The sequence below is a fragment of the Geosmithia morbida genome, assembly GCF_012550715.1.
Source record: "Geosmithia morbida isolate 1262 chromosome Unknown scaffold_2, whole genome shotgun sequence".
NCBI classification, from domain to species: Eukaryota; Fungi; Ascomycota; class Sordariomycetes; order Hypocreales; family Bionectriaceae; genus Geosmithia; species Geosmithia morbida.
Window position 1 is genome coordinate 1,066,440 of NW_023336189.1, and position 17,096 is coordinate 1,083,535.

The 17,096-nt window shown below is 57.5% G+C and overlaps 9 protein-coding genes across 9 annotated transcripts in view; 5 read left to right on the plus strand and 4 right to left on the minus strand.

Annotated features, from left to right (window-relative positions):
- The window catches only part of GMORB2_3967 (vacuolar protein sorting-associated protein 53), a gene marked incomplete at both ends in the record, with an annotated part of 2,847 nt that extends 2,130 nt beyond the window's left edge, over positions 1–717 (plus strand). The window contains one exon of the mRNA XM_035465943.1: positions 58–717. Coding sequence (XP_035323780.1) covers positions 58–717 — 660 coding nt within the window. The remainder of the gene's footprint in view (positions 1–57) is intronic.
- Positions 718–2,001: 1,284 nt separating this feature from the next.
- Positions 2,002–3,219, plus strand: GMORB2_3968 (thioredoxin reductase (NADPH); the record flags this gene model as incomplete). Its single annotated transcript, XM_035465944.1, has 4 exons — positions 2,002–2,062; positions 2,142–2,260; positions 2,363–3,062; positions 3,149–3,219. Coding segments are annotated over 4 exons (951 nt in total), but the record flags the coding sequence as incomplete, so codon positions are not given.
- A 612-nt stretch (positions 3,220–3,831) lies between these two features.
- On the minus strand, positions 3,832–5,472 carry GMORB2_3969 (UDP-N-acetylglucosamine/UDP-N-acetylgalactosamine diphosphorylase; the record flags this gene model as incomplete). Its single annotated transcript, XM_035465945.1, has 2 exons — positions 3,832–3,903; positions 4,042–5,472. The coding sequence occupies 2 exons, from the start codon at positions 5,470–5,472 to the stop codon at positions 3,832–3,834; spliced, it is 1,503 nt and encodes a 500-aa protein (XP_035323782.1).
- A 1,609-nt stretch (positions 5,473–7,081) lies between these two features.
- On the plus strand, positions 7,082–8,008 carry GMORB2_3970 (thymine-DNA glycosylase; the record flags this gene model as incomplete). The annotated part of the gene is made up of 1 exon (XM_035465946.1): positions 7,082–8,008. The coding sequence occupies one exon, from the start codon at positions 7,082–7,084 to the stop codon at positions 8,006–8,008; it is 927 nt and encodes a 308-aa protein (XP_035323783.1).
- Positions 8,009–8,056: 48 nt separating this feature from the next.
- Positions 8,057–10,035, minus strand: GMORB2_3971 (actin-related protein 4; the record flags this gene model as incomplete). Its single annotated transcript, XM_035465947.1, has 3 exons — positions 8,057–8,063; positions 8,537–9,860; positions 9,978–10,035. The coding sequence occupies 3 exons, from the start codon at positions 10,033–10,035 to the stop codon at positions 8,057–8,059; spliced, it is 1,389 nt and encodes a 462-aa protein (XP_035323784.1).
- A 614-nt stretch (positions 10,036–10,649) lies between these two features.
- Positions 10,650–11,678, minus strand: GMORB2_3972 (uncharacterized protein; the record flags this gene model as incomplete). The annotated part of the gene is made up of 1 exon (XM_035465948.1): positions 10,650–11,678. The coding sequence occupies one exon, from the start codon at positions 11,676–11,678 to the stop codon at positions 10,650–10,652; it is 1,029 nt and encodes a 342-aa protein (XP_035323785.1).
- Positions 11,679–12,440: 762 nt separating this feature from the next.
- Positions 12,441–13,067, plus strand: GMORB2_3973 (lysyl-tRNA synthetase; the record flags this gene model as incomplete). The annotated part of the gene is made up of 2 exons (XM_035465949.1): positions 12,441–12,493; positions 12,629–13,067. 2 exons carry the CDS (start codon positions 12,441–12,443, stop codon positions 13,065–13,067), a joined length of 492 nt encoding a protein of 163 aa, XP_035323786.1.
- Positions 13,068–13,119: 52 nt separating this feature from the next.
- Positions 13,120–14,460, plus strand: GMORB2_3974 (lysyl-tRNA synthetase, class II; the record flags this gene model as incomplete). Its single annotated transcript, XM_035465950.1, has 1 exon — positions 13,120–14,460. The coding sequence occupies one exon, from the start codon at positions 13,120–13,122 to the stop codon at positions 14,458–14,460; it is 1,341 nt and encodes a 446-aa protein (XP_035323787.1).
- Positions 14,461–14,705: 245 nt separating this feature from the next.
- On the minus strand, positions 14,706–16,913 carry GMORB2_3975 (ATP-dependent RNA helicase DDX52/ROK1; the record flags this gene model as incomplete). The annotated part of the gene is made up of 1 exon (XM_035465951.1): positions 14,706–16,913. One exon carries the CDS (start codon positions 16,911–16,913, stop codon positions 14,706–14,708), a length of 2,208 nt encoding a protein of 735 aa, XP_035323788.1.
- Positions 16,914–17,096: the final 183 nt, after the last annotated feature.

Here is a 17,096-nt window from a genome sequence, read left to right on the forward strand (position 1 = left end):
GTGCTCTGCAAGGATGACGAGAGGGTAAAGCTAACATGGTTCTCGCGCGTCACACAGATGCTGGTGGACAAGTACGCCCTGACCAAGTCGTTTAGCAAGCTCATCCTGCATCACAACCCGTCGCCGGAGCAGCAGACGCCGCCAGCCAGCTTCGTGCGCAGAGTAGAGCACTGCATGAACCGCATGGACCCTCTGCTCAAGACGCTGCAGGTCCGCGCGTCACCGCCCGAGGGGCTGGTGCAGGCGTACCTCATCCACATCGGCGACCGATCCGACACCAACTTTAGGAAGATCCTGGACCTCAAGGGCGTCCGCAAGCAGGACTACTTCCACCTCGTGGAGCTATTTGGAATCCACCGCGACAGCGGTTCAAACGGACAGCTCGCCGCCAACTCACCACTCCTGACGCCCCTCATGAATCCCGCAGCGGCGGCGACCCAGGCGGCGTCGTCGTCATCGTCGGCACCGGCGTCCACGGGACACGGCAGCGGAGGCGGATCCCTCAGCAGCGCGACGCCACTGTTCGACACCGGTTCCCTGGGCGAGAAGCTCCTGAGTGCGGCGAGGGACATCGGCACGGCGGCGGGACCGAGCGGGGCCGAGAGGGCGACGATGAATGAGAACCTGCGCAACTTTGGGAGGTTTTTCAAGAGGGATATCGGGGGGCTGGGGGCTAGATTTGGCATGCGAGATGGGAGCGAGGATGGGTTACGGTGAGAGACGGATGACAGGTTGTCGCATGATGGCGTACTTCTTCGCGGGGCACTGTGGCATCCCGGTGTGATGTACACAAAACCAGTCACGATCATATGTATGAGGCTAAAGTAAAATAAATTTAAAAAATTTTAAAAAAATTTTTAAAAAAAGAAAGAAAGAAGGAAAGAAAAAAAAGGAAGGAACCGACGAATGATGAGACAACACAAGCCAGTGAGATAGAGACTTTGATTGATTACAGCAATATGATTTGTTTTATCAATCACCTCTTGGCAATGGTGATTCCAAAGTCGAGAATGACGTACGAGGGGGTGGGTAGGCTTAGTCATGTGAAATGGAATAGGGAAGATTTGGAAACAGAAACACGTTACGTATTTCGGGGTCCCCTAGCGTCTATGGAGTATTATCACCTGTACGGAGTACATCTGTACATACGAGTTATGGGTGATTATCCAAGTATACGCGTAGCTGTGCTGCAAAATGATTCCAAACGACCCAACGACGAAACGACATTCTCTTTCCTTCTCTGACCTCTCGCCTCCCATTTTTTTGCCTCTTTTTTTTTTCTTTTTTTCCTGCCCCTTCACATCCCTTCTCCTCTCCGATGTCCCACATTTCCCTTCCTGCAGCTTAGGAATCGACATCGATAGCCCAATCGAATTGCAGCAAGCCCGCCCTTCTCCAAACTCTCGTTCCTCTTCGTCTATCAAGCTCCTTTTTTTTTTGGCCCCGTCTTTCCTGTTGCCGTCCGACACCGGAGACCGACCGGCGAACGAGAGAGAGAGGCTCTTGATTTAATACCAAGAATATTTTTTTTTTTTTTAGAGTGAGTGACCTACATGCAACTAGCTACCCCGCCGTTGCATTTTCCCCCCCCCCCCCCTCCAAATGAGGGCCTCTCTTTCTGGTTAGAAAGGTTAGAAGGGGCACAGAGAGAGAGAGAGAGAGAGAGAGAGAGAGAAAGAAAATCAGAGATTATAATATATATATTAAAACACCATCGCCTCCAGGTCCCCCTCCTTCTTTCCTCTCCCCCCTCATAACCACGTCAATACCGCCAAACTGTTCGCCTCAGCTTTTCGAAGGACGCTTCGCTCGAGCGCTGGACTATCGATTGCTGCCGCTGCTACCGGAATACAAAAGACTACACATACGCCACCGACTGAATTTGGAGTTCGGAAGATGCACAGCAAGGTTATCAGTATGCTGCTTCCTCTCCCCTCATCTTCTCCCTGTCTACCCCCCTCCCTTGAGGGACCCGTACGATACTGACTTCCCATCACAGTCATCGGTTCGGGCCCGGCTGGCCACACGGCTGCCGTGTACCTGGCCCGAGCTGAGCTGAAGCGTACGTCTCCCCCCTCTCTTTCGCCCCTCTGCTCGTCGGTGGTGGCAGTACTTTGGCAGGAACTGACCGTGCGACACAGCCGTCATGTACGAGGGTTTCATGGCCAACGGTACCGCTGCCGGCGGTCAGCTCACGACGACGACGGAGATCGAGAACTTCCCCGGATTCCCCAAGGGTATCATGGGTTCCGAGCTCATGGTGAGTCCCCCTCACTACTCCGCCCGTCCAGCCTCCCCCGGCCGAGACAAGCCCTTGAGAGGAGATGACGGCAGAGGCTGACGCGGTGCACGCCAAACGTAGGACAACATGCGCGCCCAGTCCGAGCGCTTCGGCACCAAGATTGAGACCGACACCGTGACCAAGCTGGACCTGTCATCGCGCCCTTTCAAGTACAGCACAGAGTTCAACCCGGACGAGACGCACACGGCCGACGCCGTCATCGTGGCGACGGGCGCGTCGGCGCGCCGCCTCCACCTCCCCGGGGAAGACAAGTACTGGCAGAACGGCGTGTCGGCGTGCGCCGTGTGCGACGGCGCCGTGCCCATCTTCCGCAACAAGGCCCTCTACGTCATCGGGGGCGGTGACTCGGCCGCCGAGGAGGCCATGTTCCTCACAAAGTACGCCAGCCACGTCACCGTCCTGGTGCGCCGCGACCAGCTCCGCGCCAGCAAGACCATGGCCACCCGCCTGCTCAACCACCCCAAGGTCACCGTCCGCTGGAACTCGGTCGCCACCGAGATCCGCGGCGGCGAAAACGGCCTCATGAGCCACCTCGTCGTCCGCGACGTCGTCAAGGGCACCGAAGAGGTCGTCGAGGGCAACGGCCTCTTCTACGCCATCGGCCACGACCCGGCCACCGCCCTCGTCAAGGGCCAGGTCGACATGGACGACGAGGACTACATCGTCACCAAGCCCGGCACCACCCTCACCAGCGTCGAGGGTGTCTTTGCCGCCGGCGACGTCCAGGACAAGCGTTACCGCCAGGCCATTACCAGTGCCGGTATGTCTTTCATCCTTTCCCTTCCCATCTGCTCCCTTACCCCCCCCCTCCTCCTCTTCTCGTTCAACATGCTGACGGCAACATAGGCACTGGCTGCATGGCTGCCCTCGAGGCCGAAAAGTACCTTGCCGACCGCGAGGCCGAGGAGAGTAAGTAGACAAGACTTGCTAGCCAACTTTCTCCCTTATATACAACAGAATAATTCTCTTTTTTTCCCCCCTCCTTCTTTTGCTGGCGAGATATAGACCACCAATTTTTACATATAAAGAGGGGAGTAGGCAGGTAGGGAACAGGTCATGTAACGAATCAAAAAAGGAAAAAAAAAAAAAATCAAAACAAGAGTTGTGCGTGTTGAAATAAATAATAACGATATCTTTCTCTCTTGATTTCCCAACCATCTCAAGGCTCGAACCGACACGACCATGATACGCCACGGCTGTGATATCCTACGACTTCTACACACCCATTTTTCTTTACCTTCTTCCTGTTTCTTCTTCTTCTTCTTTTAGCTCCGAGTCATCTCTCACGTTTTCACCTTTGTTCTTCTTATTTCATTCATTCCCGTGCTACGTTTTATAAGGTCCATGTCGATAGCTGTAGTCATTAGGATCCATGTTCCTTGATATTAAAATGCAGCAATATCGCTTATAAACCAATCCAACTCGTGAGGTCATTGCATTTCACTCTTCTCGACTCATCTTTTTTTGCTGTTGTCTTTTTCTTGCCTACGTCTTTTCCTAGATCGTACTCAGGGACATTGCAAGTCTTTTTACTGCTCCAGCTCAAGGAGAGCAGGGGCTTCGATGGTGGTGCCCTTGAGGTTTTCCATACCCTCGCCGCCCTGTCCAGGTAGGTTAGTATATGTGGTCAAGGGGGAAGGTGAGAGGGGGAGAGAGAGCCTTAGTGGAGGAGAGGAGAGGGACGAAAGGGAAAGGAGAGATGGGGCAAAAAAAAAAAAAAAAAAAAAAAAAAAACTCACGTAGCTGATGAGAGGGGAGACCTCGACACCACCGTCGTTGATGACGGTAGCGCCGGCAGCCTTGGCCCAACGCTCACCCTGGGCGGTGATGTCGGCCTTGCTGGTGTCCGGGTCATCCTCGCCGGTGCCGCGGGCGTTCTTGAGGGGTGAGAACTCGTCCTCGCGACGGACCTCGAGGCAGGCGAACTTGTCGAGGGAGAGCATGGGGAAGACGTCAAAGACGAACTGCTCGAGCTTGATGCCGTTGGGCTTCTCGGGCTTGACCGTCTCCCCGGTGGACAGGTCGACCGAGGGGATCTTCTTGCGGGCGATGTGGTGGGGCAGGCTCGCGGCCCACCGGGGGATGGACTCGAGGAAGGCGAAGGAGTAGTAGTGGTTGACGATGTTGGCGGCGCGGAACTTGAGGACGTCGGGCTGCTTGGGGTCGCGGGCCTCGGCGGTGTCGGCGTCGATCTCGGAGTACTCGACGACGTCGGGCTTGCCGTTGCGCGAGAGGATGAGGCCAACGGACTCGTTGGCGCTGCGCTTGCGGACGACCTTTGTGGCGATGTCGACCTGCTTGGCGGCGGAGAAGCCGATGAAGACGGGGTCGGCCACCTTGACCAGGCAGTTGTCGACGCAGTAGGCGTGGACGTGCTGGATGCCACGGCGGCGCATGTCGTCGACGACGCCCGAGGACACGAGGGCGTTGTAGATGCCGCCGTTGCCGTCGGGGGCCACTGCCACCCTGCCGGGCGACTCGAGGATGATCTTGCCCTCGTTGGAGATGCAGGGGAGCACGCCCTGCTCGAAGATGGTCACGTTGGCCCTGTCCAGCCCGAAGTAGGCGTTCTTCTCGAAGAAGGCCTCGGTGGGGCCGCGCGTGGGACCGCTCGTCATGACGTACCACGGCACCACGCCCGTCTTGTCACCCGGGTTCCTGCTGGCCGCCAGGCTCTGCACCTTGCGGATGCGCTGGGCCTGGATGTGGAAGAGCGACTTCTTGGACGGCAGCCCGATGTCGAAGCAGCCCTTGGGGTCCGAGCTGCCCAGCCGGGTGCCCTGACCGCCGGCCATGAGCACGACGGCCACCTTGCCGCGGCTGATCAGGTCCAGGCCGGCCGCGTACCACCTGTCGATGTCGGCCGGGTCAGAGTCGAGGATGCTGGCGCTGGCCGACTCGGGGAGGGGCTCCAGCCTGTCCGGACCGTCGCCGCCCTCGGGCTTGGGGGGGTTCAGGGCACGCTCCGTCTTCTCGTTGACGCCCGCCGGGTCGATGCTCGAGAGCTGGCTGTACAGCGCGGCCTTTTCGGCGTCGGACAGCTTGTCGTAGAAGGTGAAGACGTGCTCCTGCTTGGCGGCCGCGTACCTCTCCCTGAGCTGTGCAAGGTCGGCGTCCGACGGCGGCTGGGCAGAGCTGCCGAGGTGGAGAGCCTCCTTGACCTTGTCCATTGTGTGCTGAGTGGGTGTGTTTTGTTCTTCTTCTTCTTCCTTGTTCTTGCGGTTACCGACCGAGTGAGGTCTGGATGGGAAGGGAAAAGGACAGAGATGGATTTATCTGAATTGAGTAGGGAGGAAAAAAAGGAGAGAGAGAGAAGAGGAGGTGAAGGAAGAAGAGGAGAAGAGAGAGCTACGTGGGCCAGTATAAATGTACAGGTAGCTCGATTGGGGGAGGTGGCATAAAAACAATGGTCCTCTACTACTCCGTACTGTTTGCTACATGTGGGAAGACTACGAGTACTTCTGCTGCTAGTACTACCAAGTACTGCTACTGCAAGAGAATCGAGTCTATAGGTGCATCGAAGGCAAGTGATTATTGGGAAGAGAACAAGACGGGGTACCTGGAAGGAACACGAGGGAACATTGAAAGCTCGTACTGCTGGTTCTGCTAGTAACAGGACTCCGACTGGCGGGAGTACGAGTTACGACTGTTCTGTACTAATACGATCCTGAACTGAGGGGCAAGAGGGGCACCGAAGCAAAGAAGGAGGCGGTGGCACCGGCGTCGTGTCAGGGTTAACCGTGTCCGGGTACTGACCAACGTGCCAATGGCTGTGCATTACACGGGGCTTTACGGGATTGGCGACGTCTTGGGTTGGAGGGATTGGGAGGGATCGAGAGGGATCAGTCATCCAATATCAGTACGGTCATCGTAGTTCTGATGCTATTACCCAATTGCATGTACAGATTACGAGTACCTGTGCCAGTTGATGGAAGAAGGAAAGCTTCAGACAGTGCGATACGAGACAAGCTATAAAGCACATTCATCATTCCCCATGGTTATAATGATGATACTACTACTACTACTACTATTACTAAGACATATAAGTATATGATACATATAAATATAATGATATACATAAATATAATAATATACACAGATATGATACTAGTACAGTAATCTGGGCAGATTACATATACTAGTATAATACATGATGTACTCGTACTGCTGTATAGATCAGTACTCGTAAGATAGAGTATTATTGATACTCGTACTTCGTAGTGTGCGTCGCTAGGCTCCTGCTTGATAGGGTCACTCTGTAGCTCACACCTGACGATGTGATGCTGCGTACAGACGCAAAAGCGGAAGGATAAGTTGATTGATTGATGAAGCTTCCTGCTACGATCTATCTATTGTGAGGATATGTGCGTCCGGCAGATTGTTCTGCCGGACCCGTAAGTCACGGGATCCACTGTAGTATGAATAATAATGCCTACGGGTAATCTGTACTCGTACATCCGCTGACTCACCTCATAATACGTGGGGCGGAGCTATTCCACAGCGAGGCGAGTCCCCGCCGCATCATCACAGCAACGCCAAACATACGTCCGAGACCTACAGGGTATTACTCATAACAATAGATCCATCGATCGATGCCCTCACACTAACTACCACTACAGTGAATGTATTCTATCAGCCATCAAAACTCATGGTTGAGCACCCACGTCGATCATCGCCGTGAGCATACGACGTGATGTCAATACTCCTCCTATCCTTGACATATCCACAAAACACCTCCTCATCGAGAAGTCTCACTCCCTCCCGCAGGATGCCCTCATCATGACGAGCCCCGAAGCCAATGCGGCGCCCCGGTGTCAGCCCGCCACCTTCTCAGGACGTCTCCGGCTCTCCGACTACGCGTTCAAGGGGCCTGGATCATCGACCGATGTCTCCATATCAGCCGGCAGAAAGCGGAAAACACGTTCCTCAGTCAGAGTAAAACCAGGAGCAGAAGAAGAGGGAGATGGCAGCGACGTCAAGGAGGAGGAGACGCAGGAAAGGAAAATAGAGAAGAAGAAGAAGAAGAAGAAGCAGTCCTCATCATACGCACCGCCGTCCACATACGCCCACCTCCCTCTCCTACCGGACGCCATAGGTCCGGACCTGATCGTCCTGTTCGTCGGTCTGAACCCGGGGCTCGAGACGGCCCGGACCGGCCACGCCTTCGCCCACCCGTCCAACCGCTTCTGGAAGCTGATGTACTGGAGCGGTGTGACCCCTCGGCTCTGCGAGGCCCGCGAGGACGGGCACCTGCCCGCCCTCTTCTCCCTGGGCCTGACCAACATCGTCGGTCGGCCCAGCCGTAATGCCGCCGAGCTCAGCAAGTCCGAGATGGACGAGGGCGTGGCCGCTCTCGAGGACAAGGCGCGCCGCTGGAGACCGGAGGCCATGTGCATCGTCGGCAAGAGCATCTGGGAGTCTATATGGCGTGTCAGGCACGGCGGAAGAGGTCCCACCCGTGACCAGTTCAGGTACGGCTGGCAGGATGAGTCGGAGAACATGGGCGTCGTCGCCGCCGCCGGCGCCCGCGACGATGACGGCGACCGCGACGACGGATGGCCCGGTGCCAGGGTCTTTGTCGCCACTACGACTAGCGGCCTCGCTGCGTCCATGTCGATCGAGGAGAAGAAGGAGGTCTGGAACCATCTTGGGTCGTGGGTCAAGAAGAGACGGGCTGAGAGGGGGGAACAGTATACTCCCTCATGACGAATCTGCTGGAATTTTTATCAGTACAATATCAGGGGCGGATGAGATCTAGATGCTGTTGCTGATTGTTTGGTTTGTTTTCAATCTTTTTTTATTATTATGAATATCTCTGTAAACCTATATAATGAATATTGATAAATAAGAGAAAAGACGACACAACTTGTAAGTGATCAAGCAGTCTTTACACACCTACTCTCCCTCCCACCATCCCTTTTTTTTTTCTTCCCCATCTTCTCGTTGTAGTAGTGTATACGACATGTTCATCTTTCCTCCAACTCCGTACGCCCATCCTCTTATTGCAGCCCTTCACGAGCTTGCTTGGATGATGAAAAAAAGAAACCCCCGAATTTTGTAATGATATAAGACGAAAGAGAGAGAGAGAGAGAGAGAGAGAGAGAGAGAGAGAGGGAGGGAGGGAGAGAGAGAGAGGGTGTTTGAGATTCAAGAGCAACCCACTTTCCATCCCAGGAAAGGGACGTTTTCTATTTGCAACGCTTCTCGACGATGCCGGGACCGTTCTCCTCATACTCCTTCCTGGAGATCCACATCTGGTGGAAGGTGCCCAGGCTGGATAGGATACTGCCGCCGATCCAGGCGCCGAAGCGCCTCTCGCTGCTGAGGCCGGCGGAGTGGATCTTGATCTTGACGCCCGGGTACATGTTTGTCAGCTCGTTGTTGAGGCGGTCGTTGAAGCCGTTGAGGAGGCTGGTGGCGCCGGTGACGACGACGTTGCCGAGCAGGTTAGGGCGAAGGTCGACGTCGACGGCCTCGAGGGCGGCGCGGATGAGCTGGGGGATGGTCTGGTCCTTGTTGAGGCGCTCGGCCTCGGGCAGCGGGTAGCCGGCGTCCTCGTCGAACATGCCCTCGGAGGCGCGGAAGCGCTGCTCGCGCCACATCTGGTTGTAGCCGTCGGGCATCTCGAAGACGCGGCCGGGCTGGGTGCGCACGTAGTCCTCGTTGCCGGGGGCGCTGAGCCGGCCTGGGCCGCGCCAGACCTCGACGACCGACTCCTTGAACTCGGTCAGGGTGCGCTCCTCCTCGTACGCGCGGAACGAGTCTGACACCTGGAAGGGGAAGTGGCGGAGACGCGCGTTGGCCGGCGTCAGGGCGTCGACGGCCGTCTTGTTCTCCACCATGTAGGTCGGCGTCAGGGGCACCCTGGGTTCCGAGCTGTCAAACATGCTGCGCAGCTGCGACGACAGCCACAGGCCGCCCACATGCGACTTTTGGATCGACCGCTTGAGGACCATGCCGTCGTGGACCGCCGTGACCGACGTGTTGGACCCGCCCACGTCGATGACTAGGGCCGTGGCCTTGCCGGCCGCAAAGGCCGACAGCACGGGCGTGCGCCCCAGCCAGAAGGCCGGGCAGCCCCACGACTCCATGATGACCTCGGTCGTCTTCTCACGCGCCTTGGCCGAGTTCCAGGCCGCCTCCGTCACCAGGAGCGGGTTCTCCTGCAGCGCCTTCTCCTGCTCCTCCGTGTGCTCCGCGTCCGTCATGGCGACGTCGCCGCTGCCCTCGCCCTCGGCCAGCTGCTCCTTGGGGTCGTCGTTGAGCCCGTTCTTGGACGGCGCCGTCGAGCGCTGCGGCTGCAGACGCTTCACCAACATGTTCTCCCACACCTTGGGCGCCACGTCCCAGTCCTCCACCACGCTGTCGCGGTTCATGTAGTTGCGCACCTCGAGGTTCTCGCGCGGGATCAGGTACTCGTCTCCGAAGAGGTCGCGCGGGGACTCCCCGCCGACGTGGCCGTAAAAGGAGGGGAGGACGAACTTGGGCGTGTCTTCGCCTGCCCAGCCCACGCGCGTGCTGCAGTATCCTGGGTCGAGAACAAGAGCCGACACCTCATCTGCCGTTTGCCGTTGCGTTAGCACTGCGTACACGCATGCACACGTCCCCCCCATCCTCTCCTCTCTCTCGGTCGGCAACGAAAGAAAGGGAAGAGACCGTGGCTAGATCTACGTACCTCCGCCGTAGATATCGGTCGGCTGGGCCGCCGACGACAAGGGCTGCTGCTGAGCCATCGTGTCTGGTTGCTTTTTTGTTCTTTTTCCGTCCCGCAAAGAAGGAAGAGGAACAGAAAGGGAAAGGGAAAGAGGGAGACTGTGTAAAGGAAAACGCGACGCGACAGGCAATTCAATGGATCCCGAGATGTAGTATGATGGATGGATGGAGGGGTTCGGATGACAAATTTCAGAACCGAAGCTGATGGAGTCTGCTTGGGACCCGTCAATTGAATAAACCGTCACAAAACGAGCGTCTTTCTTGGAGGCTGGTGAAAGGGCGGTCGCTTTCCATTCTGGGCTTAGCCCCGCTTCACCTGCTGTCGCCAGTTGGGGGGGGGGGGTGGTGGTGGCTCTCATCTGGCTCACTCTTCCCGTCTTCCTCTTCTTTTTTTCTCTACTTCTTCTGTATCGTTTTCGTTCTTGTCAGTCTTGTCTAATGTGATATATCAGTGAACAAGGATGCAAAAGAATACGTTGCAGTACCATCTCATTGAAATACGCCGCCCTGGCCTTTGAGCTGTTAGGCTGAATATACATATAAGTTTGTGTACAGATCTATCGTCACCACCGCCACCACGAACAGTATCGGACAATACATCTCTTGGTCTTCAACTCCCATGTTTGCCCTTGCGTTAGGTTTCTATTCTGACGCCTTGCGTGCTCTTGATCCACTCCCTCAGGTTCCTATGTAACAAGTACCAAGCACTGTAGCTCACCGTGCAGCAGACGACGTCCCATCCCACACTGCTCACAGCAGGGTGGTCATGAAGCAGGTTCCAGTAGAGATCGGCCCCTACCTCCTCGCTTACAGCGGCAAAGGTAGCAAAGCCGACGACAGTCGCCATGGCGCCTGTGTAGGTAGCCATGCGCGGCCAACCCGGCCCTGTTGATGACGATGAGCCCTTCGGTAACGCGCGGTTGAGTAGGAGCGGTGCGAACCCGAGTAGATGGGGCATCAGGAGAAGACGGAGGAAATGAGCCTGGTCGACGGCGGCGGGGACACCGAGAGCCAGGCTGACGGTGACGATGATGACGGCGTCGTACCAGAATGACGAGGCCGAGTCACCGTCATCGTCGTCGTCTTCGTCGCCGGCCGCAGACCCCTTCTCGTTGCCGTTGTCGTTCCTGCCATCAGGACTGTAGGCGGCCACGGCGAGGAAGAATAGGTTGGAGGCAAAGGACACGGCCACAACCTGGGCGAGGAGCATAAACAGCCACAGATGCGGTATGCCCCTCCTCCTCTCCTGATCGGCCAGCATGACGCTCCAGTTGGCGCAGAAGCCAAAGATCTGCAGCGACCACCATGACCTCGACGGCGAATCGAGCACCGTCGCCCACGCCTGCTGGAAGAGCTTGGTCTCCCGCAGCCACCGTCCCAGGTGCACCACGTCCGGGTCCAGCAGGCCCGGAATCTGCCTCGCCTTCCACTCATTGTACGACCACCCGAAGAATCGAAACATGTGGTACCAGGTCATGCCAAGGCTGAAGGCGGCGAGGAGGCTGAAGACAGTCAGGGCCAGCTTTCGTTGAGGCCACGGCTGTCGCTGCTGCCTCGACAGACCGCCGCGGATGATGGATATGCATGCAGCTGTCAGCACAGCGGCCGTCACCATGTAGCCGGAGAAGATGGCCAAAGGCCGCACGTTGGAGACCTCCTCCATATTTGATTTCGGAGGGGCGCGCGAGGTAGAGGAGTCGAGTCTAGCAGAGCTTCGTGGAAGTGGACAGACGATCTGTTTCATTAGCCTCGGGATTGGGCGCTATCCGTCAAGACCGGAACACTTATATCTGCAGCGGAACGCCCTTAGATGAGTATTGGTATGTATTCATTCAACCATCGCTCGATATCATTGCTGCCACGTACATTCTCATGGGTCGTGACCGTCAGTACTACTCACAGTAGTAGTATTACTAGTCATGCACGAAATCGTCAAAGAGCAATGACGACTCTCATTCAGTAATGGGGGGAGGTGAGCTTGCGTGGAGCCAATTAGGGAAATTATGTGGGACAGCCATTCGGTAGAACCAAGGGCCACCGCCCGAGGGCAGAAAAGCGAGAGAGGAAAAATTTCAGAGGAGTCAACCTTCTTTGTTCCTTCATCACCACCACTCCACCAAATCACCGAAATATTTTGGGTGTCGTCTTCCTCTCTGGGTACCGCCGTAATAAAGACGCGCGGCTCCACACGGACGATATGCTTGTGAGTATCTATTCCTCTCCCACCCTCTCCACCATTTTCTCCTCAGCCCTTGAACATCGTGATGAGATATGCATTTCTCGCTTCAGAACCGCTGCGATTGACACAGCTTGCTGTGCGTGATTATATCTGCCATATATCTGATAGGACATTCCTTCCATTTTGCCCTCTTCACTCGTGAAAGATTGACAACGGAAGACACGTGGACTGACAATAGCTTCCTCCATGTCTCTAGGCGTCATGACCTACGCGAACCGCCTCCGATGGGCATGCTGCCGGTCAGCTACCCCAATCACTCGCACTCGCAGCCAGCCCCCGGTATGGCATCGTAACAAATCTCCCGTCAGCTGGGTCACCCCCTCCCAGACCGCGTCTCGGTCCCTCTCGTCAACGTCTGGGGGAGCCCCCAACAGATTTCAGGGGGTCCGCAAGGGCGAGGAGCAACAAGAGGGACATCTGTCCCCTTGGAAGAAGCAACGCAAGAATGACCTTCGGGAAGCGCTGGAGGCCGAGGAGCCCCTCTTCACAGAGCCGTATCCCCGCGTAGGCTCCTCCAACTCTAAGGAGGGTGGCATTTGGCGCAAGTCGGTGCCAGAGTTTGTGCGTGATTTTGAGGAGAGGCTCCCTAATGAAGAGGTCAACTTGATGGGCCGCGTTCGGGCCAAGCGAATATCTGGCAAAGGCCTCATATTTCTCGACATCGTCAATGAGTTCCAGAAGGTCCAGGTCATGCTGAGCAAGAAGGGAGTCAAGAGCTTGTCGAGGGACAATGCCAACCGCTTTGAGCTCTTCAGGAATCTGATCCAAATAGGGGACCACATCTGTAAGCCTTCCCAGCACTTTGCATCGTAGTAAAAATAAGAAAAGAAGGCGAGAAGAGAACCAGCCTTGAAACCGTGCTGACATGCTCGAAGCCGTCACTGGCATCGCAACACGGACGTCCCAGGGCGAACCGACTCTCAAGGCCGTTGAGCTCCCCGAGCTTCTGTCTCCGGCCATGGAGCAGATTCCCGATGAGCTCACGGACCCCAAGACGAAGATGCACAACCGCCACGTCGACATGCTCGTCAACAAGGAGGTCACGGACGTGCTGAGGATGCGCGCCGAGATCACAAAGTTTATGCGTGAGCATCTGTACGCGAAGCGCTTCCTCGAGTTCCAGACGCCTATCCTGTCCCAAAACGCCGGCGGTGCCGTGGCCCGCCCCTTCGTCACAACGGCCACGGAGTTCAGAGACAAGCACTTGGCCATGCGCATAGCGCCGGAGCTGTGGCTCAAGCGTCTCGTCGTAGGCGGCGTCGACCGCGTATTCGAAATCGGCCCGTCCTTCCGCAACGAGGGCATCGACGCCACGCACAACCCAGAATTCACAATGTGCGAGTTCTACAGCGCCTACAGCAACCTCGCCGACCTCATCAACGAGACGGAGGAGCTCCTCGGCGGCCTGGCTGAGCGCGCGGCGCAGCTGATAGACACGGAGCTCACATCTCTCCCCCGTCTCGACATGGACCGTTTCAAGAGGCCCTTCAAGCAGGTTGAGTTCGTGCCCGCCCTCGAAGACGCGCTGGGCTTCCGCCTGCCCAAGCTGAGCTCCGAGGATGCCCTGCCGGAGCTGCTGGTAGCCCTCAAACTGGCCGACGTCTCCGTTCCCGGCGAGGTGCCCTCGACACTGCCCAAGCTGCTCGACCGTTTGGCCGCCATGTATCTGGAGCCGCAGTCATTCGAGCAGCCCGTCTTCATCACACACCACCCGTCATGCATGTCCCCTCTGTCCAAGAGCTTCGTCTGCCCCACCACGTTCCAGCTCGTCTCGGCCCGCGCGGAGCTCTTCGTCGGCGGCCGTGAGCTCGCGAACATGTACGAGGAGGAGAACGACCCGGAGGAGCAGAAGCGCAAGCTGGCTACCCACAGGAACCTGGTCAACAAGCCTGACGGCAGCGTGGCTATCGAGGTGCCACCGCAGTCGCACCCGCAGGACGAGGCTGAGATTGAGGGCATCGAGACGGATGTCGACGGCGAGACGTCTCCACTCGACCAGAGCTTCATCAAGGCCCTCGACTACGGTCTCCCCCCCACGGGAGGCTGGGGCTGCGGTGTCGAGAGGCTCGTCATGCTCTTCTCGGGCGCCAAACGCATCAGCGACTGTCTCAGCTTCGGCACCCTCAAGAACGTCGTCGGTCTGTCGGCCGAGAATGAGGACGACAGGAAGCTGAAGCAGCCCGCCAACACAAACGGCAAGGCTTAAACTGCCATTGGTATTAATCATCATCACCCTCATACGACACACACACCAGCATGTACTACCATCTACCTCTGCCATGAAAATCATTGTATACCAATAGCGCACCACATAATAATGTAACATAGCGATAGAAGCAATGTGAACCTTGGAATTTTTAAACAATGTATATTATATATGCTGCAACGTTGAACCACTGCTTTGAGAAACCTGATTCTTTTCTCTTCTTTTTTTTTCATTGTTCCGTTTGCTCAGTCGTCAAGCCCATTCCACTCATCATCGGCATGGCCGTCCCCCTGCTGGGTCTTCTTGCGCCTCTTGCTGGCCTCGATGGCGCCCAGCCTGTTATTCTCCTTCTGCCTCTCGTATCCGGAGGTGGTGGTGATCTTGGAGCTCTTGTTCCTCCCGCCCCTCTTGAGCTTCTTCTTGTCCCCCTTCGAGACGTCGGGCAGCCTGTCGAGGAGCCAGCTGGGCACGGCGGAGTCGGCGGGGTCGGTCTTGCCGGCCTGCCGTTCGCTCGCGACGATGACGTTGGCGATGGTCTTGAGGATGGGAACGTCGGCCTGGGTCCAGAGGGTGACGGCGACGCCGCCCTGGCGGCCGGCGCGTCCGGTGCGGCCGGCCCTGTGGACGTAGGCCGCGGCCGAGGAGGGGACGTCGTAGTTGACGACGCCGTTGAGGCCGCGGAAGTCAAGGCCGCGGGCGACGATGTCGGTGGTGATGAGGAGCCAGATGTCGCCGGCGCGGAACTTGCGGACGACGGCGGCGCGCGCCGAGTCGCTCAGGCCGCTGTGCAGCGAGGCGATGCGCGACGACCCGCCTGCCGACGCCGGTATATCGTAGCGCACCTCGTCATGTAGGGCCACGGCGCGGTCGACGGTCTCGGTGAAGACCAGGAACGGGAGGCGGATGCGGAAGTCGTCCTTGGACGTGGGGCGGAACAGCTGCCGCAGCGCGTACGGCTTGCCCTGCTCGCTGCCCGTGAAGATGAGCTTGTGCGTAATGTTGGGCACCGCCGCGTCCTTGAGCCCTACCACCAGCCGAACCAGCGGCCGGGGCTGCGCCATGCCTGTCGTCGACGACGCCCGCGCCCTGACGTGCTCCGTCACCAGGCCCTCAATGCTGGACCCCATCGTGGCTGACCAGAACGAGGCGCGCAGCGCCGGGTTCGTACACGCCGTCCACACGCCCAGCGTCTGCGTCCGGAACAGGGGGTCCAGCACCACGTCGGCCTCGTCCAGGACGAGCTCGCGCACCGTAGGGAGCGCCTTCGTGACGGCCGTGGTAGAGCCCTCTTCCTCCTCCGCTTCCGACGGCCCTCCCTGTTCCGTCAAGTACTTAAACAGCCGCACAGGCGTCGTGACCAGTATGTCCACTGCAGGAGCAGACATGGTCTTGGGTATATCGTCGTCGTCTGAGTCGGCCTGGGCTTCTTCCTCGTTGTCTGCGCGACCCTGCGAGGCCGGATCCATGCCCTTCTTCATGACGGCAACGTGGAGTCCCGTACCCTTCGTCAATTTGTTCGCCTCAAGAAGGATCTGGTGGACGAGTTCTCGGGTGGGCGCGACGATGACGGCCTCGAGCTCGTGGTGGACGCTCTCCTGCAAGCCCTCGCGACGGCGGCGCGACTGGATCGAGTTGATGACCGTGACGAGGAAGCTGACGGTCTTTCCGCTTCCCGTGGGCGCCACGGCCAGAAAATCGACGCCGTCTCCCACGCCCGTCTCCCCGTGCAGGGCCTGGTCCGGCCGCAGCAGCAGGGGCAGACTGCCCAGCTGCACTTCGGTGGGCTCGCGGTAAGCCTGCTCGTCGAGGTTGCAGGCCAGCTGGTTCGAGATGCCGTAGATGCTGCGCAGCTGGGAGAAGGATTCGAGCGGCTGCGGGAACAGGGGCTTCTTCCCATCCTTCTTGGCAGCGGCCCCCTCGTCCTCGTCCTGCTCCTTCTTGGCCTTCTTCTTGGACTTTTTGGCGCGCACCCGTTCCTCCTGCTGCCTCCACATGAGCGTCACCTTTATGCGGTGCGACTTGAGGACCTGGAGGCACTCCTCCTTGGTCAATTGTTGAGTGTGCAGGGGAGTATCCGCAGCGGGCTTGTCGCTTCCATCGTCGTCTTCTGCCTCGTCGTCGTCGTCATCGTCGTCGTAGGTCGTCGTCTGTGCTGCTGCCGCGCCAACTTCGGGCTTGGAGGCGAAGAAGTCGACGACGGGGAGCGGCTCGGAGTCGTACTTGCCATTTTCGTCGGATTCGCCACCCTTATTGACTGTACGTTTCCTCTTCTGTCCGCGTGTCTCGTCGTGGAAGAGCTGCGGGTTGGCGGCGGTCCCAGCGGACGGGAGTTTGGCACTGAGACGCTCAAAGGCTGAGGATTTGATATTGGTGCCTCGCGTCAGGATGCGGAACAGGTCCCTTGCGGACGAATTCCGTGGGTCATTGCTCTCTTTCGGTTTCGAGGGCGGCATTCTTGTTCTTGTTTTGTTGTGGAAGGGAGGTGTGCGTGGGTTTGCCGACTTGGTGATGAACAAAAAAAAAAAGTTTCGCTGCCAATCGATAAGAGCCTGTGACGTGGGCGGGGTGGGGGGAGTTCAAACTCCGATGAAACAATCTACAACACCACATCTTTATTGATAACAAAAGTATAGGAA